The sequence below is a fragment of the Lynx rufus genome, unplaced genomic scaffold, assembly GCF_022079265.1.
Source record: "Lynx rufus isolate CCGP_SWC_20201006 ecotype Redwood Valley unplaced genomic scaffold, mLynRuf1.p SCAF_1, whole genome shotgun sequence".
Lineage (NCBI taxonomy): Eukaryota > Metazoa > Chordata > Mammalia > Carnivora > Felidae > Lynx > Lynx rufus.
The window spans coordinates 212,328,073-212,353,469 of record NW_025814823.1 but is presented as its reverse complement, the minus strand read 5'-3'; the positions used below and the strand labels follow the sequence as shown (position 1 = coordinate 212,353,469).

Here is a 25,397-nt window from a genome sequence, read left to right as displayed (position 1 = left end):
TAATCAATACTCTCTGCTGGGACTCTAGCCCTTGTCCATCCAATACTTCTCCATCTTGTTTACAAGATTTCCTTTTATTTTCCAGGGAACTTTGATCAGGTTCCCATAGATTCCAAGGAAAAAAGTGATCAATGAGAAAAACAACATAGAATTCAGTATGGAAAAGGATACTTCATGTGGTCCTTCCTAAGGGACTAGTCTTTCCTGATCTCCATATATTTATCATGAATCTTGTATTTTAAAGAGCAAAAAATAAATACAGAAATATAAAGTCCAAGATTCTTCTAGACCAGAGCCCTTTAGAAGATACCCTCAGGAAGAAGAGACTTACAAGAATAAAGTGAGGAGAACATGGAATTGATGCACAGGCCCCAACATCCAACCTCGACCCCTCTTTCGTAGATGAGAAACTCTGTGGAGTTGTGTGCAGCATAGGGATCTCCATGGTACACAATCTGAAAGAGATATTTGGGGCTGTTGAAATGCAAACGCAGTGTGGTAGGGACCCTTTCCATGTGCTCTGCTTCTCCATCTCTAGGGAGTGGCAGTCCCTGCCCAAAGGGCCCTTCCCAGGACACAGAGCTCATTCTCCCATGATTACATCACCCCTTTCATCCTTTTATACTTCTACTCAAGGACCATCAGGAAGTCCTAATGCCATCAAGTCTAGACAACATCTCCCTAGATCATTAACACCCTTCCTTCCACGTAACATCCTGCCCCCAGCTGACTTAGACAACCCTGTCCCCCTTCTGGTACAGCCAACAGGCTTCTGACTCATCTCTGCACATGCCATTCCTATAACTGCTTGAATTATTTTCTCTCTTCTCTCTTTCTCCAGTTCCTATTCACCTTTCAAGGCCTGGATCATACTGTGTCTCCTTTATTATGCCTGCCATGACCACTGCAGCTCACATTGATTCCTTCTTCTTTGTTGTATTTGATCAAGCACTGGTCCCATAGAGATGTCTAGGGTGTAATAACTTGTCTCTGGGACCTGTCTACAAGGCAGCTCTTTGAAAGTACTCCTTCTCACACTCTTACTGTGCCCATCTTAGGGGTTAGCCCAGAAGGCACTCAACAGGTGCAGAATGAAGGATTAATGTGCAAGTCAGTGAGTGTGTTCACACATTTATTACCTGGCCCATGAAATCTGTGAAGAAGAGCATGTTAGACAGGAAGGCAGTCCATCCAAAGAGGTGGCTGATGCAAAGACAGCGGTAGTGGGGAGGCATATTCACCAGCTCCCTCAGCAGTGATTTCATGGTCATTGCCTTCCTAGTCTGGAAGAAAACATGAAACAGGTGTGACCTTCAGTGCAGACATGCAGCCAGCTGTGTGAGCCAGAGCACACAGCCATGTTACATATCTGTCAGTTGACAACCTCAGGGTCACACTTACTGGGCATGGCACCAAGGTATCCATGGAGAGGTCTTATAGGAGGGGTTCTGTTAATTGTGTGTGGATATTTAGCAGTTTCAGGTCCAGAAGAGGCTTTGGAGACATAAGGGTAATGGAACTGGAAATGGGGCTTGTTTTGGGTCAACATGCAAGAGATATCTAGCATCCTATCTTTGAATGACAGAACCACTGCACAAGGACAGAGCTCACAGACCTAAGCTAGCCCCGAGATTATTATAATTCTTAGATTTCTTGACTCTGAAAGTGTGATAGACCAAATTCTAAGATGGCCCCATGATCTCTGTTTCCTGGTGTTACATGGCAGAGGGATTTTGCAGAGATAATTAAGGTTACTAATTTGTTGACTTTGAGTTAATCAAAAGCAAGATTATCTGGGTGACCCTAACCAAATCACATGAGCCCTTTAAAAAGCAGAGAGTTTTCTCCAGGTGGGAGCAGAAGAAGAAGCCAGAGTTTCAAACACAAGCAGTGTTGGCTTTGAAGGTGGAAGGGGCCACACGGAAGGGACCTGAGAGTGAACTGTAGGAGATGACAGTGACTCCTGGCCATTAGTCAGCAAGAAAACAAGCACCTCAGTCGTACAACAAGGAGTTCTACCTGAATGAGGCTCAGAAACTGATTCTTCCCCAGTTGAGCCTCAAGATGAGACTGCACCTCCATCAACACCTTGATTTCAGCCTTGTGAGACCCTAAGCAGAGAACCCAGTGGAGCCCACCCAGACTCCTGACCTACAGGACTGTGAGATAATAAATATGGCTTCAAGCTGTTCAAGCTGTGGTAATTTTCTAGGTAGCAATACAAAACTAATACAGAGCCAAACAGTTCCCTGTTCTTGACCAAGTATCTCTTCTCAGTTTATTTCCCTGGATCTTGCGATGAGTCAGACATATAAATGAGCCCTATGTGGAGTCAGAAGTTAAAACAATATAGAACACACACACACACACACACATACACACACACTGAATACACATGCCCATATTCTTTAATTTAGACTTAAATTATGTTAAAACCAGAAGCTACACTTTCTTTTTGTATCAGAAGCCTTGAGAAAATGAGAATTTTGAACTATTGACACAACAGTTTTGAATACAAAGAGTCAAACAGCCTTTAGCATTTAGTTATATAAGAGAAGAAAGAAAGCTTGAGAATATTGAGCAGTCAGCTGCCCTGAAGACACTGAGACTATAAACATCAATCATTGTGGGTGATGGGTCTTTCTTGTCATATCTTTATTTAATCTGAATCTTGACATAACGAAATTGAGTCCTGGCTAGTTTATTTATAAGATGGTCTCTGGGGAATTTCTATTTTCACTATAACAAAATATTGTTTTTATAACTCTACACTTTATATGATAATGCTTTTTACTTTTTGTTGTGGAAAATTATATTTACTCATTGTAGGTTTGTTGTATAAGTTGATTTTTTTAAGTTGTCAATTTTGTAGTATTTAACCAACTGACCATGACTGAACTGATTTTCTTATACAGTCATCCCCACCCTTATCCATAGGCAATACATTCCAGGACTCCCAGTGCATGCCTGAAATTGCACATGGTACCGAAACCTGTAGACTATGTTTTTTCTTACACATACGTACCTGTAATCATGTTTAATTTATAAATTAGGCACAGTAAGAAATTAACAACAATAGCTAATAATAAAATAGAACAATTATAATAATATATGCTAATAAAAGTTATGTGAATGTGGTCTCTTTCTCCCAAAATATGGTATTGTGTTATACTCACTCTTCTTCTGGTGATGATGTGAAATGATAAAATGCCTATGTGATGAGATGAAGTGAGGCGTGGTGACATAGCATTAGGGCTACTACTGACCTTCTGACGATAAGTCAGAAGGATCATCTGCTTCCAGATGGCGGCTGACCACAGGTAACCGAAAGGTGGAAAGTGAAACCGCAGTTAATTGGGGACAACTGCACTTAATCAGTATTTAAAAAGTATAGGCATTCCTTTGGAATTAGAAAAAATAACTGTTTTTGCATGTAAAATATGGTAACTGTTAAAATAAATGTTTGCTGTAAAAGAAACTCAGTGCAGGATTGTTACTTTTTAGTAACCACAGGAAGATAAAGGGGTGCCTGGCTGGCTTAGTTGGTAGAGCATGTGACTCTTGATCTCAGGGTTGTAGGTTCAAGCCTCCTATTGGGTATAGAGGTTACTGAAGAAATTAAAATATAAATAAATAAGATAAAATAAAAAGCCTGGGTTTCATGCCTCAGACTAAGTGATTTATTTTTACTTTCCCTGTTTTCTTTCCAAAAACGCAGAATTTTAAAAAGTGAATGTGGCCAGCAAGTATTCATCCTCACTCCAAATATTAATTTAGGCTTCTGCCTTATACATAATTTTCATTCTACTTTCATTGTTAATCTAACATTTTCTTTCATCCAAAAATAAATATGAGCTTTCAAATTGTGCCTACTATTTCTGTAAAAGCTGGGTATGTGAATATTCAAAGCCCTTTGGGTATTTTAACTCAGAATGAAAATTCAGCTGGCATCTTATTCCCTGACTCATCAGCTCCCTTGGTGAAACCCTTTCAATGGTTTTGAGCCCTGAGGAGTTACTCTACTGCATGTATTGTGCTCCTTTGTCAGCCGGAGATTGGGTGGTGGTGAATTTATACATGAGAAAGGCAATATTGGGAAGAGAGCTTCCTAGTCTCAAAAGGAGACTATTGAAATGCTGAAGTAAGCAATGATGGCATGGAGGAATTGCAGATAGATTTTATGGGATCTAGTTTGAATCCTGAAATAATTTAGGCTTCTTGCCATTAAAAAAATAATAATCCCAGTTATCAAACTGCACAGCCACCCTCATTTTGTAAAGTAAGTATATTCTACCTTGGAAAATAAGTATTGGTAGTAAGTATTGGAAAATAAGTATTGGCTTATTATGCCCCCTGGTAGGGCTGTCTAAGTTCTTGAGCATAGGAATGGGACATTAGTCAATTTTATGATCCCTAAATACCTGGTAGAGAGCTTTGTACATACTCCGTACCCAAAGTAGTTTGTTGAGTGAATACTGACTGTGATATGCTCATAGACTTATATAAAGCTTAAAAAGCACCGTTCCCTGCTTCATCTTAGTTGAACATCCCAATAACCCTAGAATATAGAGAAGACAACCCAACAAGAGAAGTCAAGCTCATAGAGATGAGATTCACTGAGCTTGTTTGAAAGTTCTGTTAGAGCACAGATGAAGTCTGTTCCCTATTTGTGTCTGGACTGCTCAGCATTCTGCCAGGCTCATAATAGGCACCTCTACCAAACACCTCACTATGTGGTAGGAACCACTCTAAGTAACATTGCATGGATTCTCTCATGTAATCTGCACAAAATACTTAAAGGTAGACAGAATCACTTTCTCATTTTACAGAAATGTAAATGCCCAAGGTCATGCATTCCAGAGCTGGTAGAGGCAGGATCTGAACATTTGCGCTTTTAATCTTTAGGCTCTTTATAGCAAATGCCTGATGGTTGTTGAATGAATAAAATAGGTCAGCCAGCTAGAGGAATCAAAATTTAAACCCAGGTCTTTCACAACCTCTTTGCCAGTGAGGAAATCCTCTGTACTTCCATCCCTGAGGTATTGCCATCAAAGTCAGCTTGAAGGAGTATGCAGCTGTGTGTCAGTGTTGTCCAACAGAACTTTCTACAATGATGGAAATGTTCCATACCTGCACTGCTTTGTACTGTAGCTCCTAGCCCCAAGGGGCTATTAAGCCTTGGAAATGTGGCTAAGGCAACCAAGGAACTGACATTTTAATTTTTTTCATTTTAATGAATTTAAACTTAAATAGCCTTATGGGACGAATAGCCAATATATTGGTCAACATAGCCCTAGCCTCTTCTCTCTGACCATTTCCTCCTAACCTAATTTCTCTGTAATTTAGTAGAATTTTCCTTAAATTCTAAGCTAATTAATTCACTGACTAGTTCACTGAAAATGGCCTAAAAAAATTTTTTTTCAAATCAGTTCATTAGACATGAATTAAACATGCCCAGCCCAGTTACCAACCCAGGGATGCTATCATTTGGAAGAACAAATTTATAATCCCAATCTAAGAAGTAAAGATATTTCTTAAGGCCTGAAGATGGTTTCCAGGCTTCTCTTACGGTCTAACATTTTGGAACTGGCTTCATCTTTCCTAGTTTGATGCTCTGAAAAGAGTAAGAGGAAGACCAGAGGAAAACGCACACAATTTTTTTTGAGGTGCAAATTTTAATTCAAAGGGATAAGAGCTATAGGAGACTGGAGAATTCAATTAGACTTCACATCAAATTTTCATATCAAAAAAGCAAACAAAACCAAGAATAATAAACAAAATAAAAAGGGTAAGAACAAGGATATTTTTCCTGAGTGAAGAAAAAAGAATTTGCATCTTACCTGTTTAGCAGGATTTGGGGGTTTTTCCCCATGCATTGCCAGCTCCGGGTTTACATAACCATTTTTAGCTTTCTCAATAGACCCATACTGGTACATTTTGTCTGGTGACAATGGAAAGTCCTGGGGGGCTTGCTGTGGGGAAATGTCCTTTATAACATCTTTAAGTGGGGCTTCAGGGATACTACAGAGATGAATAGTAAAACACAAAGTGAGCACCAAGGCGGAGAAGAAGAACATGACCTGGAATTCTGTGCCCAGCACTCTTCCTAGCTCCAGATGGGCCCAGTCGATGGCACCCAAAAGGTAACCCAGCGTACCTCCAAAACCTGGAAAGCAAGAAAGCTGCATTAGCATATTTAGCAAACTGCCTTCTCTTCCCATGGTGCCCAGGCCCTCCCCTTCAGTGGGAAAGCTCCCTGAAGCCAGCAGAGCCTGGTTATGATGGAGAGTTACAGCAGCAAGTCAAGACATCTGCAACCAGGAAACGTGTGTTCAAAGCTTGGTTCTGGCATGTACTTGCTGTGATTTTGGACTTTCTCACTCATAATATGGGGTTGATAATAAAAGAGTAAAATGGACCGGTGCCAGAAACGAATATTGACACCAACAGAAGTCCCGTGGCCTTGCAAACTGTAGTCTCTAAACTGCTTTGGAACTAAAATTCCTGCCCTTAAATAGCCCCAGAGAAAACCAACCTCTGGTTGCAATAAAATCATTTGTAATGTCGTTTATCTATTAATAAGCTTCCTAGCACGACGCAAGTTTGCAAAGATGAAACAGTTTTGCACTCTGTCTTCATTCCTTTATTAGAAGCTAAAGGAACTTGTTCCTAGTTGATAGCCACAGAACAAATAACACAAGTTGAAACATGAATTTTTAAAAATCGTATCGTCATGTCACAGGACCTGGACCTTTCAGGTCCCTGTCTTTCTGTTGCTTGTTTTACCTACTTTTGCTGATGACTGTGACTTGAGGAACACTGAGAAAGGACTCCCCCAAATCTATCCTGCCTTAATGGTATAATAATTGAAATCCCATTAGCAGTGATTCATTCTCTTTGGATTTTAAAATACAAGTGCCCCTCACCTAAGCAGGACACTGTATTTGTTCATTGTGGAGGCATCAGTGATCCTGAGAATGCAGGGATGAGAGAGGGGCACCCCCCAGAGGTGGGAGGTACCCAGGGATGTGAGGAGATGAATGCCCAACACACCTCCTACCTGAGCCACGAACTTGTGTAGGCTGATCAACCTGTCAGACACCTTTAAATGTCAACCTCCCATCATGTCTCACCAAACACAAATATCTACCTGGACAGAAAAGTTTTGTTTTTGGTTTTGTTTTTCTTGTGTGAGTGAAGTCTCCATTTTATTTCCCAGATAAAGACAATATCTTTATAAACCAGGGAATCAAGGAAGAAAATGGAACTTAAGGAATTCTCTTTCTCTAACCCTGAACACCTAATATAAATCCTGACTCCAGGAACACAAATCTGAATGTCAAATGCCATGACTCCTAATTTATCCCAAATGGTGGGAGAATGGTTGATTCTGGTCAGTCTACATTATGGTTACTTGCAATTTACTATAGAGGATATTTACAGATGACCAACTGTTCAACCAATGATTCCCAAAAATAAAGCATCATTGTCATGCCCTGAGTGTCAAAGCATTATAAGACAGAATTATGGGAAACTGTGATAAATGGATGTGAAAAAGTTAAACTTATGTCTCCTGCCAACAGGAATATATGGTCTAGTTATGGGTGATGGGAAAATACATAAATAAATGACACATATAGTGACCTGTCCTAGATGGTAGGTCCCAGGCTTTGAGAAGAAAGAGAGGCCCTTGAGCCAGCCATACTTATGATTCAGAGGGCAGTTCTGGGACAAATGGTGCCTCTGGATCACTATCAGACAATGACTCTCCTTATCCAATCATGGAGATGCCATTGGTTTCAGAGGTCATGTGCTGAGCCAAGCAATCAACCAATAAAGATGTACTAAACTCCCAGCACTATTTGCGGGCCTATCCAAATCAGGATTTCCCAATTTTGGCACTGCTGACATTTTGGGCTGAAGGATTCTTCGTTGTGAAGGACTGTTCTATGCGTTATAAGATGTTTAGCAGCATCTCTGGCCTCTACCTACTAGATGCCAGTAATGACTTCTCCACGAGCGATGACAACCGAACATGTCTCTAGACAGTGCCTAATGTCCCATAGGGGGCAAAATGTCCTCCAGTTGAAAAGCCCTCACCTTAATTAATTCTATGAAAAACTTACACATTCCTTTTTTGAAACTACTTATAATTTATAGCCAGGTCAACGGTTGTCATTTGTCATTTAATTATCCTGTCATTTATGCCTCTTTCCTTCACACTTACTATTCCACTGAACAAAGAAAATTCGGAGCAAAAGACCCCTGCCTATTTAAAAGAATTTATATGTGGGGCACTTGGGTGGCTCAGTGGGTTAAGCATCTGACTCTGGGTTTCAGCTCAGGTCATGATCTCACAGTTTTTGACTTTGAGCCCCACATTGGGCTCTGGCTGCATGGAGCCTGCTTGGGATTCTCTCTCTCTCTCTCTCTCTCTCTCTCTGCCCCTCCCCACTCACATGTGTGTGCTTATTCTCTCAAAATAAATGAACTAAAAAAAAAATAAAAGAATTTACGTGTGAAATAAACCTTCCACGTGCAATAGAATGGTGGTTTTATTTTATGAATATAAATGTATGGGTATAAATCTAATAATGGATTGATATTAGATATTAACTAGAATTATCAAGTCCTGCAATTGGAGGGTTTCCTAATCTCTTTTTATGTCTGCTGGCTTAGTGTACTTCAATAGATATTAGTGAGCACTGAATATATGTGAAAAGCTCTCCTAGTTTCTGGGGATATGGATGTAAATAAGACACTGCTCCCCATCCCCTTTTCCCCAGAAGGAAGTTCCAAGTGGGAGAAGCAGGTAAGTAAACAACCACTTTAATTTTTTTTTTAATGTTTATTCATTTTTGAGAAAGAGAGTGTGAGCAGGACAAGGACAGAAAGAGAGGGAGACAGAGAATCCCAAGCAGACTCGGTGCTCTCAGCACAAAGTCTGATGTGGAGTTCCAACCCACAAATTGTGAGATCATGACCTGAGCTGAAGTTGGACACTCAACCGACTGAGCCACCCAGATGCCCCAGTAAACAGCTACTTAAAAAAAAAAAAAAAAACAACAACCTGTAGTTGAGGAGGTCACTTGTTGGGATGAGCACTGGGTGTTGTATGTAAGCCATGAATTACAGGAATCTACCCCTAAAACCAAGAGCACCCTGTATATACTGTATTTTAGCTAACTTGACAATAAATTTAAAAAATAAAAAATAAACTACAGTATTAAAAAACAGTAATAAATGATGCTAAAACTGTGACCTGGGTATTCAAATATGATAGAGGAGTCTCGAAGAGTTTATTTGTTAATAACCAGGGCTTAGCTACTGGTACCAAGATGATGTTGATTTTTTTTATTTAAAAAATTTTTTTTAATGTTTATTTATTTTTGAGTGAGAGAGAGACAGAGTGTAAGCAGGGGAGGGGCAGAGAAAGAGAGGGAGACACAGAATTCAAAGTGGGCTCCAGGCTCTAAGCTTCCAGCACAGAGCCTGACGTGGGGCTTGAACTCATGAACTGTGAGATCATGACCTGAGCCAAAAAAGATGCCTAACCAACTGAGCCACTCAGACACCCCAAATATCTTTATTGATTATTTTTGATTATTAATAATTTTTATAGGATTCCTCTTAATTAGCAATGAAGTTCATAAGAGTTCAATATATTAATGGATTCAAAGATTTTAGAGGTGGGAGGATGTTTGGAATTCATCTGGTTGAATTCGATCTGAAAGCCACAGGCTACAGTGGTTAAGTGACCAGAGACAGCATGGAGAGAAGGGGTTTGGAATTTTCCCTGATTTCAGTTTGCATCTGTGTGCTTTCTAGTCATGTGATCTTGGGCACTTCTCTGAGAAGTGGGGGTCGTGAGGCCTCCATGTATGAGTTTTGTGAAGGCTAACACGACAACACTATGTAAATGATTAGCACATACAGTGGCAGAACAAGGGCCCAAAAATGAGTGCCCTGTAGACTTGCTACAGAAACCCTAATTCCAAACCCTTCCCCATAAGTGGGAGAAGACAGTTACTGCCTTCGGGTGACAAGCTGCGTAGGGCTGGCTGCAAGGACTTGGTCATCAAGGCCCAGTGATTAGAATCCAGGGATCATTCTGGGGGCTGACTTGGGCCTAGCGCTGACCCAGTGTGGCAGAGAGCGGCAGGTATTGTGGAAAAAAGATGTATCCCAAACCTGGAAAAAGTAACAGTGGCAAGTGCCTGATTTACAAAGTATCAGTCTAGAGCCATGCTTCTTAAACTTTAAGGTGTGCCTGGATCACACGGATGTCTTATTAAATTGCAGATTGTCTTGGTCTGTTTGGGCTGCTATCACAAAAATACCAGAAGCTGTGTGGTTTATGAGCAGCAGAGATTTCCTTCTCACACTTTTGTTGTTTGGGAAGTTTACAACTGTGGCGTCCGCAGACTGGGTGTCTGGTGATGCAATGCTTCTTGTTGATGGCTGTCTTCTTACTGCGATCCCACTTGGCATAGGTGGTAAGGTAACTTTATCGGGGCTCTTTTTTAAGAGCTCTAATTCCATGAATGAGGCCTCATGACCTAATCACTCCACCTCCTGATAACATCACATCGGGTATTAGGTTTTTAGCGTATACATGGAGTCATTCAATCTATAGCACAGATTCTGATTTTAAAGCTTCAAGGGTACGGCCTGAGATCCTGGATTCTTTTGAGCAGTTTCCAACCAACCTGGTCCACCCTTATCTGACATTCTTGGGAAATTGTAACAACAGTTCTTTGTTGTTACAGGATATTTGACCAACAGTCTAAAACTGACAAGGCACAATGGTGTGTAGTTCTATAAAGTTGAGGTTAATTTGCAGACATTATTAGGGTTCTATGATTTGTATTATGTTTTTATAGCCTAATAGACAAGTTACAAACATACTTGTAACAAAAATATTACAGAGGACTTATAGTTTTACTGACTTGTAGAAGGCTAATCAGATTTATATCTAACCTACCACTTTTTCTTTTGCTAATCACACACACACATGTGCACACACACACACACACACACACACATACACACTGTGCAAGAACTTGGGGGAACTGTTCTTTATGTCTTTCCTGTCAGTTCCCTCACGAATTGGTCAAGCAAAATTTTGACACCTGCTTCAAGGACCTTGGAGAATTTCCAATCCTCTTAGGGAGGGGAGGAAAACAAAACAGGCAAAACTGTTTTGTTTTTCCCAAAGCTATTGGGGGATGTTGTAAATGTTACAACAGAATATGCCCTGTGAAGGAATAGTGGGCCATTGGGTAATTATTCCATAGACACCATATTAAAACTCTGGATGGAAACATTTAAATTTTATCTATTCACACCCTCCGATATGATAAGGGCCAGCAGAGGGCTGTAGGAATTCATGGAAGGCTTTCCTTTCTGCTGCTTTTGCTTAAGCTAAGGATTTTATCTTCAGAGATAGTCTCAAGACAAAGCCCCATCATCTTAGCTGCAACAAAGGCCAATAACAACTCCCACATCTACATCCAGACTGCATTTATCTCTCTTCCAACATCACTCTCATTGGGGCCCTGGAATTAATCATCAGGCTATTGGCCAGACCATAAGCTGAAACATCCACAGGACATCTGCTGATGTCAGATAACAGGCCTTTACAAAGAAGAGCCCATAAATGATCTAGCTGGCTCCTTCACATAGCCAGGCCATGCTGCAAACTCAGACCATAACCAACCTCAGAAGAACGAACGGCTTGACAGATAGATGTTGCATTTCATAACTTACGATGTAATTCCAACAATGGCTCATCCTGGAAGAAATCCAAACACACTGAAATAGGGTTGTTTTTCTTTAGTTTGCAACTATAATAGGTAAAATGGGTAATTCGGGGAGTTTCAGTTCTAGAGAATCTATCTGAGACAAACTCCACATCTGCTATGTACCTGTAGCTGTCTCTCTGCTTCAGGGGTGTGGCTTAACAATCCATACTCTGCTGGCAAAATAGCTTAAGTCAAGAGAGCTAACAGTGTGCTGCCAGCTACTTCACTTCAGCAAGAGATCAGACTAAACCCTCCCCCCCCCGCCGCCCATTTCCATGGTGTTCACGAGAGAGTGATTTTGACTCTACTCTATATGCTAAGAAAATAGCCATGAAAGTGTTTAATTAGGTATATGGTTCCTACCTTCCCCCAATATATACACACTAATCCTGGAGAATTACCATAAGTACCAGTTACTGTGCGTGTGTGTGTGTGTGTGTGTGTGTGTGTCTCCTCGGACCTATTTGTTTATCAATAAAAATTGATGGAGCATCTACTCTCCAAGAACTGTGCTAAGCACTGGGGACACAGCAATGAATAAGACAAACGTGAACTGCCCTCTTGGACGCTGAAAGTACAAGGAAAATCAAACAGACACATATACTCTGGTCAAAGAGAGAAGACACAAGCAGCTTGACATTTCTTTAGAGTCACAAGGCAACTTTTCTCCTAAAAGATGGTGAGATAACATTTAAAGTGTTGACCACTGTTTCCATCCACCCACCACTACCTGTGGTCCTGGGGTATTTCCTTATATCTTTGTCCCTTTGGGCCCTTCTTCACATTCAAGCTGAGCCGCAATACCTCATTGCTTTGGGGGAAGGACATGAAAGCGGAAAGCACAGAAACAAGAATCTGTCTTCTTGCTTCTGAGTTTCAAAAGCCCTTAGGCTCCAAACACATAGAAGGAAGATTCAGTAGAAAATGGGATTTAAGAGCAAGGCATTCATGCTGGGTGCACATATACCGGTGAATTCCTAAGGCAGTGGTTCTGCTCCTCTTTCCTAGGGTCTAGCTGGTATTGGGGGTGGGTGGGAGGTGGGGGAGGGGTGTAGGTAGAACCACCCCCAAATGTCTAGGGGCATCCCAGAACAGAAGGGACCAACGCCTCATGCCCTGGGTAGACCCCAGGGAGGCAATAAGACCTCGAGGAAGAAATGGCTTGTGGTGGGTCTAGATAGAAGTGTTTACCGTGTCAGTCTCTATTCCAAGTGTTTAACATATATTAGCTCATCCATTCCTCACAACAACCTTTCAGGAAAGTACTTCAGCATATTAATTTTTAAAGTTTATTTATTTATTTTGAGAGAGAGAGAGAGAGAGAGAGAGAGAGAAAGCAGGGGAGGGGCAGAGAGAGAGAGAGGGAGAGAGAGCATCCCAAGCAGGCTCTGTGTTGTCAGCACAGAGCCCGACATGGAGCTCAATCTCTCCAATGATGAGATCATGACCAGAGCCGAGATCAAGAGTTGGACACTCAATCAACTGAGTCACCCAGGTGGCCCTGCAATATATTCTTATTATTAGTGGTAGCTGTGTTCTTGAAAGTCACCCCAAACACTGAATTAGCAAGTAGCAAATGACTCCTCTGAGGAGAAATACGGGGCTAAGTTACTGCAAACTTCTAGTCACATCTTCAACAAGTGAACAACACAGTGCTTTTCCATTTACGCACATGGTGTTCTTCCATTTAAAGATATTTAGTATATATCGTTGCTTCATTAGCACTGAGCCCATGGGCAACAGAACTATAACTCATGCCTGAACAAAACTTAACACACATATTTTCTCCACAAGGCACATCACAATGTTCCTGCACTTTTGAAGCCCGGACAGCACTTGAGCACTACATCGGGGACCATCTTAAGCAATGAAATTACACACACACACACACACACACACACACACACACAAATGCTAACAATTTGGTACCAAATACACCACTAAAGGACAATTGTTTACAGAATGAAAACCAAACAAGAAGGCAGAGTGCTACCTGGACCTACCTCAACTGGGCATGAGGCTGTGGGTGATTCAAATTGCCCTCCTACACTCTGCACTTGTTTGCAAATGACTGGCAATGAGCTAACAGTATTGCTTTTGATGTTACAAAGAAATTTTAGTGAGCAAATTTGCAAGTAACAACCCACGAATAATTGATCAGCTGTATTTTTATCTCTATTTTAGAGAAGAGGAAAGCAAAACACAGAGTTTGCAGCTCCCAGAGTTCACCTCACCCTGGCCTGGTGTGGGAAGAGCAGAATGGCAGAGGGGGCTGAGAACCCTGTGGTTCTGCAGGGGCCTTACAGATGAGAAGAGATGACTCCATTGTGACCACTTCAGCTTGGCCGAGATGTGGTGGGACAATGGACATCTCAGGAAATGCCAGGGTGAACAGATGACATTGAAACCCAGGGACTCTATGCCCTCAAGCCCTTGCACTCTAAGTCCCCAGGACTTCGATGCAACCTTTGGGTAAAGGGATGGGAGAACATTCCAAACTGAGACTAAATTTCCACCATCCTGTGGTGATGGGGCTCAACAAAGGAGTGATTAAATTAAGTTTGGGGTTTAGGATCCCACCCATTTGCGACATAAAGATTTATCCAACGCTTTCCATTATTGGGCATAAGCTATGCTGTAGGCAAAAATATTTGCAGTAAAGCAGTGCCAAAATCATATTCTTCTCCACAATTAAACAAATAAATGCAGAGAACTGGAGTAGTGTGTTTGCCAGAGGTCAAATGCAATTTGTGTTTGTGTTGAACGCTACTGATATGTACTAGTATGTCTAATGCAATAAGGCTCACATAAAGGTATATTCACTTTAATTATCTCACCATTTTCCCAGAAGCAAATTTCTTGATTTGAGCATATGCATAACCGTTGCTACTGTAGTTCAGATAAGATTCCTGAAACTTCTCATTTCCTGACATGACACATAAATCCTGACTCTTGTTTCTTTTCTCAAGGATTAGAAATGACTGCAAGGTCAAGTAATTAATTGGCCGGGGTCTGGAGCCATTTGTGATTACCCTGAGTTTTCTTTAACTCTGCAGAATTAATATTTTAGTTCTGGGTTGCAACAGCTCATTTTACTATAAGTACTATAAGTGTTCATTTTACTATAAATCACTGAGCACTTTGCAAAATGCTTTAACCCTTCCAATGTCGACTGAGTAGCATGAAGCACTTATGCTAGAGAGAATAAGCTCAGGACTAGATGTCATGAACTGAAAGGGACAGCCCATGTACAATACAGCCGGTCTTCTCAGCAACACCCCCTTTCTCCAACAGCTACTGCAGTGGCCAGTTCCAAACCAGTTTTGACCACCTTTTTTCAGGTGCATCTGGACCCACACTCAGGTCGGGGTCAGCACTCACACAAGTGAGGTTCACACCCATGGGACCACCGTTGGCCAGTAGAGACTGGAGCCAATGGATTAATCCCCCTTCTTGATCCCCTCAAAGAGAAAGTTCTGAGATGAACTACATTAGGCTCCTAAGAGGGTCTTGGTGAGATGGACAGTCACCTAGAGCAAAGGCCAACTCTGCAATGCTTCTTGTATTCTTTGGTCTGTTCCACTCCACCACTCCCCCATTCTCACTCTCTGGAATCCTTTCCCAAGTAAACTCTGCATACAAACTTTCTCTGGGGTCAGCTTTTAGGGGAGCCTGGACAAAAACATAAACCATATTTTTAGTAGGCTGATGATTTAGTTGGTTGGTAGGTTGGTAGGGCTTTTGCCCCTGCTCTAGTCTACTGCTACCTAGCTGTGTGATCTTGGACTAATCACTTTACCTCTTAGTAACACAGCTTCCTCAAAGGTACAATGAGGATGCTAAAATACAATATTTGTCCCACCAATAGTTCTTGAGCATATTCCAGGAATATTCTAAAGACTGTTGCTATAGCAACGAATAGGAAAGATAATGTTCCTGCTCTCAGGAAGCTTATATAGGTCAGGTACAGAAGCATAATATACACAATAAACAAATGAATAAATAATATAGTCACGTAATGATAAACACATCACAGAGGAGGGGTCATGTGACCAACTTGCCAACGAGCCAAGTTGATTTGGTATCTGGGGGAAGAGCTTTCAAGGAGAGGACAGAGCCAAGGAAAAATCCCCTCAGGTGTTTCTTTAATCTGCCTTTGAGATTCTTTGAGATGTATGTTGCTCACCCTTGAATGGAAAAGAAATGGCAATTTGGAGACATTAATTGTTTTGCTCTGAATCATCCATGTTGCCCACAAAGCTGAAATTCCTGTGTCCTTGGCTTACTCTCTAGCCACATCCTTCCTAAGCTAAGTGACTGAGGAGATGTGAAAGTCCACGAGTGACAGAAATTTCAAAGGAAACCCAGTTGACACAAGAAAACCATTCATGCGGCAATTACTCAAGGAGAAACCATTCAAACAGACTTTAACATGAAACACAGCATCTTTTCCACTTGTGTGAAAGATTTGCTCATAGGAGCCCATGTCTAAACTTCATTTTTAATAGTCTTTTCTTAGTCCTTAATTACTCTTAACCAGAGCATTTGTAACCTGAGATATTAAAAAGCTAGAAAAATTAAAAGAGGTTGTGCTCCACAAGCTACCCAATCTTCTTGCAATGATGTACCTGGGGGCAAGTTCCTCTCCGAGTCACCACAAAAAAACTTTGATGGGTTCTACAAGCCCAGTGGAAACAGAAAAAAATGAACTAAACACAGACATTTGGTGTTTGATCCTTTTAAATGATTCCTTGCTCTGGGCATTTGGCAGGATATTAATAACTAACATTGTGTGAAGATTCACAACCCTGTGAGGAAACAAAAGTTCAGAAATACTAAAGGCACTCAGCAGTTAAGAAAAGGGGCCAGGATTTGAAACGGGACAACCTTTCCCATCATGCTTTGCCCTGGCCACCCCCTGCTGGATAGAGCCAACTGCTAATGGTAGCAAGGCCTTAGGTTCAACTTAGCAGGTTTGTGCTCAGTTAGAAGCATTCTGGCACAAAGAAGGAATTCTTTACTCGTGAATGTGAGTTCTGCAGGCCCAGATGCACCCGGAGGTGAAGGCATGGGGTAGCAAGACAAGGGTGTATCTATGAAATACACCACATATGTCAGGGATGGAGGGAGAGTAGGTTTAGTTACCTTTAAATATAAGAGAGAGAAGAAGCCGGGAACTAAAATGTTCCCCTGGGAGTCAGTAGAGTCTTTTCTTAAAAAAAAAAAAAAAAAAAAAAAAAAAAGAAGTCAGAAATATGCTGGGAAATATTTTGGCAAGAAACCCTTTGACATTTTTTGCAAAGCACTTGGAATTGTTGGGCCTAGGCTAAAATGAAATAAATAGCTCTGAAATAAATAAGAAGGATTTCAATTTACTCAGATGATTGAATTCCTTGGGTGAATGAAAATCAAAACGGGCTCTGACAATGAACAGGCCTTTATCATAAAATGCCTGATGCAAGGAGTATGCTTTAGATATCTCTTTGCCAGGTTCATGTACATTCAGGAGATCTGGCCTGTATGCAAAGACAGAGAAGTATGATAATGTACTGTTATTTTTCACTCCATTTTCCAATGTGGTCTTCCATTCAGAGCAAGGACACTATGGTGGGGTCGCACATTCATCTTTAACTGAGCATTGACAGTTACTATTCACACTTTGAAAAGAAGGGGAGTTAGGACACCTGGGTGGCTCAGTCGGTTCAGCATCTGACTGTTGATCTCAGCTCAGGTCATGGTCTCACAGTCGTGAGATCAAGCTCCATGTCCGGCTATGCGATGAGTGTGGAGCCTGCTTAAGATTCTTTCCCTTCCTCTCCCTCTTCCCTTCCCCTGCCCACTCTCTCTTTCTCTCTCAGAAAAAAAAGGGGGAGAGGGGAGGAGAGAGAAAAGAAAAACATTCTAAATAATACAGGTGACCCTATCTTCTACCTCTTTCTTTGAGCCCATGTCCAGCAGTAAACATTAAAGAGCAGATGTTTCTGCAGATATATTTATATGTATATCCGTCACTATGCAGGTCTGTGCATACAAACAAGGCAAAAAGGTATACTGTATTTTATGTGTGATCTGAGAGATATTCATGAATAATGTAGACTCTCTGTGATTATCACTTAGGCATGGACTTCTAGAATCTAAGTTTTAAATGAGGTGAGACTTTACTGTACTGTTTTAGAAGAGGAAGATGTTTTAAGCTAATTTTTCTAATAGGAAAAAAAAACTTGCTTTGAGCTATCCACACACTCTCAGGGGTCCCCCTATAACTGGAGACAGTTGTCTGGGATTCAGAGTTCAGTGTTGGTCAGGAGACAAAGCAAGGTGATTAAATGAGCATATTCATCTGATTGATGCAATTTGCCACGCAGTTCAACCTGATGTAAAACTGCATGAAACTTAAGGGTTATAAAAGTCTCCTTTTATGTAACTAACATTTCTAAGTACCTGCTGTCAATGATGCAACGGGTTAGAAGCCACGGGGAAGAAAACACTCATGTTTTTACAAATCTTGTATTTTACAAAATCTTGTAAAAGAGAAAGATAAATACACACTTAATTATAATATAGGGAAGACTGTGAACAGTACTATAATAAATGTGGTCAGGTAAAATTGTGAACTGAAGTATAACTTTAAAATATAATTACCTGTCAATTATTCCTTAATAGATTGGGCTTTGAAAGCTCTTTCTTGCAATAGTCTTGGTCTTTAATTTTTCTCATTAGGCTAATACTCAATCATGCTTATATTCTATGTGATATCTACCAGCTTTGGCCTATTTGAAAATAATTACCCTTTCCTCCTGGCAAATAGGACCCAAATAGAGAGGATCTGCTCTCCCACCCCTGCCCTAAACCCTCACTTTCCCAATATCCTAATTCTGTGGCCTAGTTCTGTCCAATGAGAAACAAGCAAAAGTCTGTGTGAGTTTTAGGAAAGCTTTGCTTTCTACCTTAAAAGAGACATATGTCAAAGTCCTAGTCCCCAATGTGACTATATTTGGAGATAAGGACTGTAAGGAGGTAATTAAGGTTACATGAGGTCATAGGGTGGGGCCATAACCAATAGGACTGGTGTCCTTGTAAGAAGAGGAAGAGACATCAGGAATGCATGCACAGAGGAAAGGCTGTGTGAGGACAGAGTGAGAAGATGGCCAGGTACAGACCAAGAAGAGAGGTCTCACCAGAAACCAAGCCTGCGGTCACCTTGTTCTTGGACTTCCAGCCTTCAGAAGTGTGAGAACATAATTTCTGTTGTTTAAGCACTCAATCTGTGGTATTCTGTTATGGCAGCTCAAGCAGATGACATGGGCCCCAAGGGCAATGAAGTTCAGGATATGTATGAGATGAACTGTTATCTTACCATCTCTTCCTGCTGAAGTTACCCACCTCATTCATACCTCTATGTTCATCTACTTGATACTTTTGCTTTGATCAATTTTTGTGTGGGGTCCCTGACCAAGTTAGAAGTTGTTTGACTGCAATTTAGAAGAGAGGGGGTCTTCTCCCTGGGAAGGGGGTGGAAAGTTCCCATGCAGCTTTGATTTCCAAAGGGTAAGGGAATTTGGGCATGAGGAAAGACCCAGAAGTTGGAACAGAAAGGACAGCCTCTTTTGTTTGTCCCATTAATATTTATTTTGAGCACGTATGATGTGCCAGGCTGTATTGAAGGTGTGATGGATGCAGTGAGTAAAACAGAGCTGGCCTCTGCCCCTAGGAGCATGTTGGGAAATTATTCAAAGCACAGAAAATGTGGAGGAAGTAATGAGAAGTAAAGCTTGAAGAGTAGGATGGAAACAGATTATGGGGAGTCTTGAATCCTGTCTAGGAATTTGTTCTTTACCCGGCAGGCAAATGGGAGTCACTCCAGGTGATGGAACAGGAGAGTGCCCTGGTCATAGTTTGCTTTTAGGAGTATAAATCTGGAGGCTGTGTTTTGGTTCAATTGGAATTGGAAGAGATTAGAGGCTAGATAGATAGTTAAGGGAAAAGTGCTAAAGCTCAGACAAGATGTAGTGGGAGCCTGAACCAAGGTAATATGAAAATTATACCATATTTGCTGAGACCACCATACACTAATATCGACAGAAAACGTCAAGATATTTTCTCAGATTTATAGAAATACTACCATGTGTTAGCCTTTGAAAAGTTCCCCAAGGACCAAATTCAATCTTCTAATATCCGAGACAACAAAGCAGAGACCGTTTAGCCAAGACTAACAGGGACATAAGCCAGGGCGGGGGGGGGGGGGGGGGGAGGGGGTTGCTGGGAAAGGGTGGCCACATTGCCCACAGTACTTGAGAGCAGTAAAACTCTCAATGTGTCAGGTTGGAAAGCGCAAGAGTCTCCCACTGTTGTAATTAATTTCAGCAAATTATGATCAAGCAGAAGGAATTATGGGGTTTAAGTTAGGAGAATGCAGTTTGAATCTCTCTTGTGGGACCTTTTAGCTGCAGGCTAGTGTGGTCAGGGGCCACTGACAGATGGGCAGGGCTCTGGCTCCTCCATCTTCCCTAAAGCAAGGAGGAGCTACTCTCTTGGCTGTGCAGCCCCCTTTCTTCCAGAGTTCACCATCTAGATGTTTGCTCGAACATCAAATATTGAGCCAGTGGCTTCAATGGGCAAGCACTGCTCTTGGCTGTGGAAAATAAACTGAACAAAACTCAAGATCCTGCTTCTCATGGGAACTACCTGGCCATGAACGGAGATAGAACATATCAAAATATGAAATAAATATATCGGCTGGGCCATAAAGACATCAAATAAGGTGGACTGATAGAGCCCCACCCCTAGATATAAAAACACTCCCAGGACAGGATCATGTTGTCATTTCACGTATGACCCCCTCCACTTCCCAGTCCTAGAACAGTCCTGACTGGTGTTCTATAAATGGATATTGAACGTTGCTACCATTGCTGTAAATGAATGACTTAACAGCAACAAAAGGAGCCTGCCAATAGCCCCAAGAATTGAAGAGAGCCCCCCATCGTCCCTCGGGCATGGCCTTTTTCAAAGCAGGAGGTTGAGGAAATGCCAACTGTTTATATAACTAAGAAATCTCTAGGACATGTGGGATTTTTTCATTTGCTTGGTTTGTTTCTATTTTTGTTTTAAAATGTGGTTGTTAAGTCACTTGCCACAGAATCATGCAGGTTACTTATTAAAAATGTAGACTTCTGGGCCCCACCTCAAACCCACTGAATCAAAATAACTGGAAGAGAGGCCCAGGAAGCTGCACTTTTAACAAGCTCTTAGGTAATGCTGATGCCACCTTAGTGATTTAAAAAGAAAAAACAAACAAACAAAACAAACAAAAAAACACCAAAAAGCAAAGTGCACAAGGCTTCTGTTCACTGCAGTTGTAAATGTCTCCACAAATGACTCTTCAGAAAGCTCTTATGTAAACTTCCTTTGCAAAAACTCCATAGCCTAGTCACAAGCTGATTTGTCTAGAGAAATGCACTGAAACACAGAGCCCGCGTGATGGGTACATTCCATCAACAGATCCATTCATTCAAAAACTCTGACATGCATAGACACTGGATGGCACCAGAGGAAGCGCCTCCCTGTCTGGGGAACTTAAGGAAAGACTTTCTGGAACATTCCTTACCTGTGAAGAGGGCATGGTAGTGGAGGCCCCTCTCCTTATCCTCATGGGAACAGACATCAAATAAGTAGGCTTTAATGGGCCCATCAATGAAGTCAGCAGCAAAATCAAAGAGAACTACACCTATCATGGTGATGGTTATGGCCCAAATCAGCCTCCTCCTTGGATCAGCAATCAAAGCTAAAAAGGAAATAAACATACATCACCTAAATCCAGAGTTAGGATGATTTGCATTTTTGTTTCCAACAAAATGTCCTGTCATCAAATTATCTTCCTTTGCTTTCATTTTGTGTTGCTTTTCCAAATAAACATAGCTTTACCATTTTTTCAGGTTTTCAAAATTACACAAGTGAATGCCAGAAAGGGCAGATCTATAGAGACAGAAAGTAGATTGAGGGGTTGCTTACACCTGGTCAGGGGGAGGGACTGCGGAGTGACTGCTAATGGTTGCTAGGTTTCTTTCCGGGGTGATGAAAATGTGGTGCAATTAGATAGTGGTGATGGTTGCACAACCCTGGGAATATACTAAAAAGCACCAAGTTATGTCATATCTCTTTTTAAAAAGTTGTGTAAAAAATTATACATGTTTATCGTAAACCATTTCAGTGATGTAGAAAAGCTGGGGGAAATGTTTCGTCCCAGCCCCTACTGATGGTCATTCTTCAGATATCCCTTTATGCACTTACAGACATACAGGAAACGGTGTATACAGGTGCCCTAATGCAGTACTCCTCAAACTGTAGCATCCTTAATCATCACTTGGACAACTCGTTAAAACATATAATCAGAGGCGTGCCTGGGTGGCTCAGTCAGTTAAATATCTGACTTTGGCTCAGGTCATGATCTCACGTTCTATGAGTTCAAGCCCTGAGTCGGGCTCTGGGCTGGCAGCTCAGAGCCTGGAGCCTGCTTCGGATTCTGTGTCTCCCTCGCTTTCTGCCCCTCCCCTGCTCACTCTCTCTCCCTCTCTCTCTCTCTCTCAAGAATAAACATTAAAAAAAAATTTTTTTTAAAAACACAACAGAGTATCGGGCTCTGTCTTCCACAATTCTCCAGTAGGTCTGAGGTGGGGCTGGGCATTTGCATCTCCAACAGCCCCCGGATGCTGATGTCCTGGGTCTGAGGACCACGTTTTGAGGAGCACTAATGGGATCATGTTGGACACGTTCATTTATAACCAACTCTCCTCATATCTTTGTATTTCACTTAACGGAGAGCAACTGCATAGTTTTTAACAGCCGAATAATATTCACTCTGTGGACATGTCAGAATTCATTCACCCTATCTCCTATTAGAGGAAGCAAAAATGTTCCCTTTCTTTCAGTTTCACTTGAGAACAATGTGTAACTTATGCACATTAAAAAAACAAACTACAGTATAAAAATAAGTGGAAAATAAGCCTATACTCCACTTTTTACCTCCAAGTTCCTTTAGTACTCCTCCCTAGGGGAAACCATACTTACCAGGGGTTTTTGTAAATACTTTGCAGAAATAAATCAAATTTATGTAGTTATGCCCACTTTTAAATATATACAAATGATGGGTGCCTGGGTGGCTTCATCAGTTAAGTGTCCAACTTCAGCTCAGGTCATAATCTCATGGCTCAAGGGTTCAAGCCCCACATCGGGCTCTGTGGTGACAGCTCAGAGCCTGGAGCCTGCTTCAGATTTTGTCTCTCTCTCTCTCTCTGCCCCTTCCCTTTCCCACTCACATTCTCTCTCTCTCTCTCTCTCAAAACTAAATAAACATTAAAAAAATATTTAAAAAATACATACAAGGGGCGCCTGGGTGGCTCAGTCGGTTAAGCAGCCGACTTCGGCTCAGGTCATGATCTCGCAGTCCGTGAGTTCGAGCCCCGCGTCGGGCTCTGTGCTGACAGCTCAGAGCCTGGAGCCTGTTTCAGATTCTGTGTCTCTCTCTCTCTGACCCTCCCCCATTCATGCTCTGTCTCTCTCTCTGTCTCAAAAATGAATAAACGTTAAAAAAAATTTTTTTTTAATTTTAAAAAATATTTTAAAAAATAAATAAATAATATAAAATAAAAAATACACACAAATGATAACTGATTATCCTGCCTCATTATAATCCATTCTGCTAGCCTGAGAGTTAATGGCCAAAAAATGTGTATTATTTTTAACGATTCTTTATTCAATGAAATGAAGTACTTTTTATGTACTACCACCAATTACTGATTAATTGGTGGCTGATGAATGGCAAGAAAAAGTGCTCACCATCAGGGGTTTTTTGGTCCAGCATTTGCAGTGCAAAACTGTGCCCTTGAGCTGACAGGCTGATGCCCTGCATCCACTAAAAGACTCTACCTAAAGCTATGAAGAAAATTAGCCCTTATTTAGACATACAGGTAATTTATTATTAGTATTTATGGAGTCATTTGGCAAACGGTTAATTCAACAAAGTACTAACTAAAGCCGAAGTTCAAAGAACACTGCAATTAATAAATATGTAAAAATATTTCATTTGATAAAACAGATAAAAAATTATTCCTACTTTGCAATCCTCACAACAATGAAACAACAGCAATGGATCCTGATGTTCCTAAAAATGAAGACTCCCCAACCACAGAATTTGGGTCCTTCCAAGGTGGAAGTTTATTTTAACCTAGGAGAGATCATCAGTTTAACCGGTTTCCAATGAAATGTCTCATAAAGAAATCCGCATTCTACTCCTATTGAGTTGCATAATGGGCCCCTTTCCCCCGCCTGCCCGCCTGTGCAGTGCACTGACCTGCTACCACAGCATCCCCGTTGAGGTACAGAGTCATGCCCAAGAGCATCATGATGACCAGGGTGAGGATGTATGGTCTCCGCCGGCCCCACCTGGCCCGGCAATGGTCGCTGGCTGATCCCACCACGGGTTGCAGCAGAAATCCCAGGATGGGGCTGAGGAGCCACACCATGCTGTACAGACTCTTGGGCAGCCCCACGCTGAGCAGGACTGGGGTCACGTAGGCCGCCTCCACTGCGTAGCAAAACTCCCGGCCAAGCATGGCCATGCTGTGCATGATGAGATTGCCCGTGTGTCTTTTGGGGGGCTCCTCGGGGTCCAAGGGCTCATCGTCAGCTAGGGACTCGTAGGTGCGACTGCCAAGCTGCCCGATGTTGCCGCCCATGGCCACAGGGTGAGGAAACTGCCTGCAAGCCCACCACCTTCTGTGTGGCCCTCAGGTTTCTGCCCCAAGCCGGATTTGACATGGAGCCTGACTGAGCAGCCAACGGAGATGGTCAAGCTGGGGGAGGGGCTCAAATTCTTTCATGCTTCTAAGATCACAAGTTATGATGAGAAGGAAGGGGGTGGGGTCAGGAAAGCATGAGGGAGATTAGCTGCTGTGAGCCCTCTGGCTCCTTAGAATGTTTGTCTAAAGCAATCTTTCCTTCTCTGTTCTTTCTGTTCTCTCTGTTTCTGTCACACACATGTATCTATACACACACACACACTTACACACAATCACATGCACAGCTTTGAGACAATGAAGCTGTATTATGCAGGTCGTAAGTCAAAACATGAATAAATACATCAATATCTTCTTCTAAACTTTGTCTAGACATAAATATTCTGTATTTTCCTGAACACAAGTTTCTGCACACACACCTCAAGAATCAGCTAACTAGACTTACAGCCGTGAGAGGCTGCACCCTTTCTCCAATCTCTAGCCTGTCTCAGCACTGTGATATTTCCCTTCATTGCATTTAACACATTTTCCAACTAGATAATTCTGTGTTTATTCTATTTCTTCTGTTAGTCTTTGATCCCTTTAAGAGCAGTGATCAGGTCCATTTCTGTCATTATGGTAATCCCCAGGTGTAGCATGATACCTGGCACCTAGTAGGTCCTCAACAAATATTTGCTAAAGGAATTACTGAGTGAATAAAGTGCATACACGAAATTCTGTAGAACCAGTCAACAGCCTGTTTGCTCAGGTCCATTCCCTGTTCCTCCTCACAGGCTCTGTATCATAAGACACTACACTTCCC

At 41.6% G+C, this 25,397-nt stretch overlaps 1 protein-coding gene across 1 annotated transcript in view; it reads right to left on the bottom strand.

The window, feature by feature from the left end:
- Positions 1–24,608, bottom strand: part of SLC45A2 (solute carrier family 45 member 2) — a 31,383-nt gene extending 6,775 nt beyond the window's left edge. The window contains exons 1-5 of the mRNA XM_047074133.1: positions 24,151–24,608; positions 21,409–21,585; positions 5,841–6,166; positions 1,140–1,283; positions 332–455 (exon numbers count right to left, since the gene is read on the bottom strand). Of these exons, the coding sequence (XP_046930089.1) occupies positions 332–455; positions 1,140–1,283; positions 5,841–6,166; positions 21,409–21,585; positions 24,151–24,535 (1,156 nt within the window). The 5' untranslated portion in view covers positions 24,536–24,608. The remainder of the gene's footprint in view (positions 1–331; positions 456–1,139; positions 1,284–5,840; positions 6,167–21,408; positions 21,586–24,150) is intronic.
- Between the last annotated feature and the right edge of the window lie 789 nt (positions 24,609–25,397).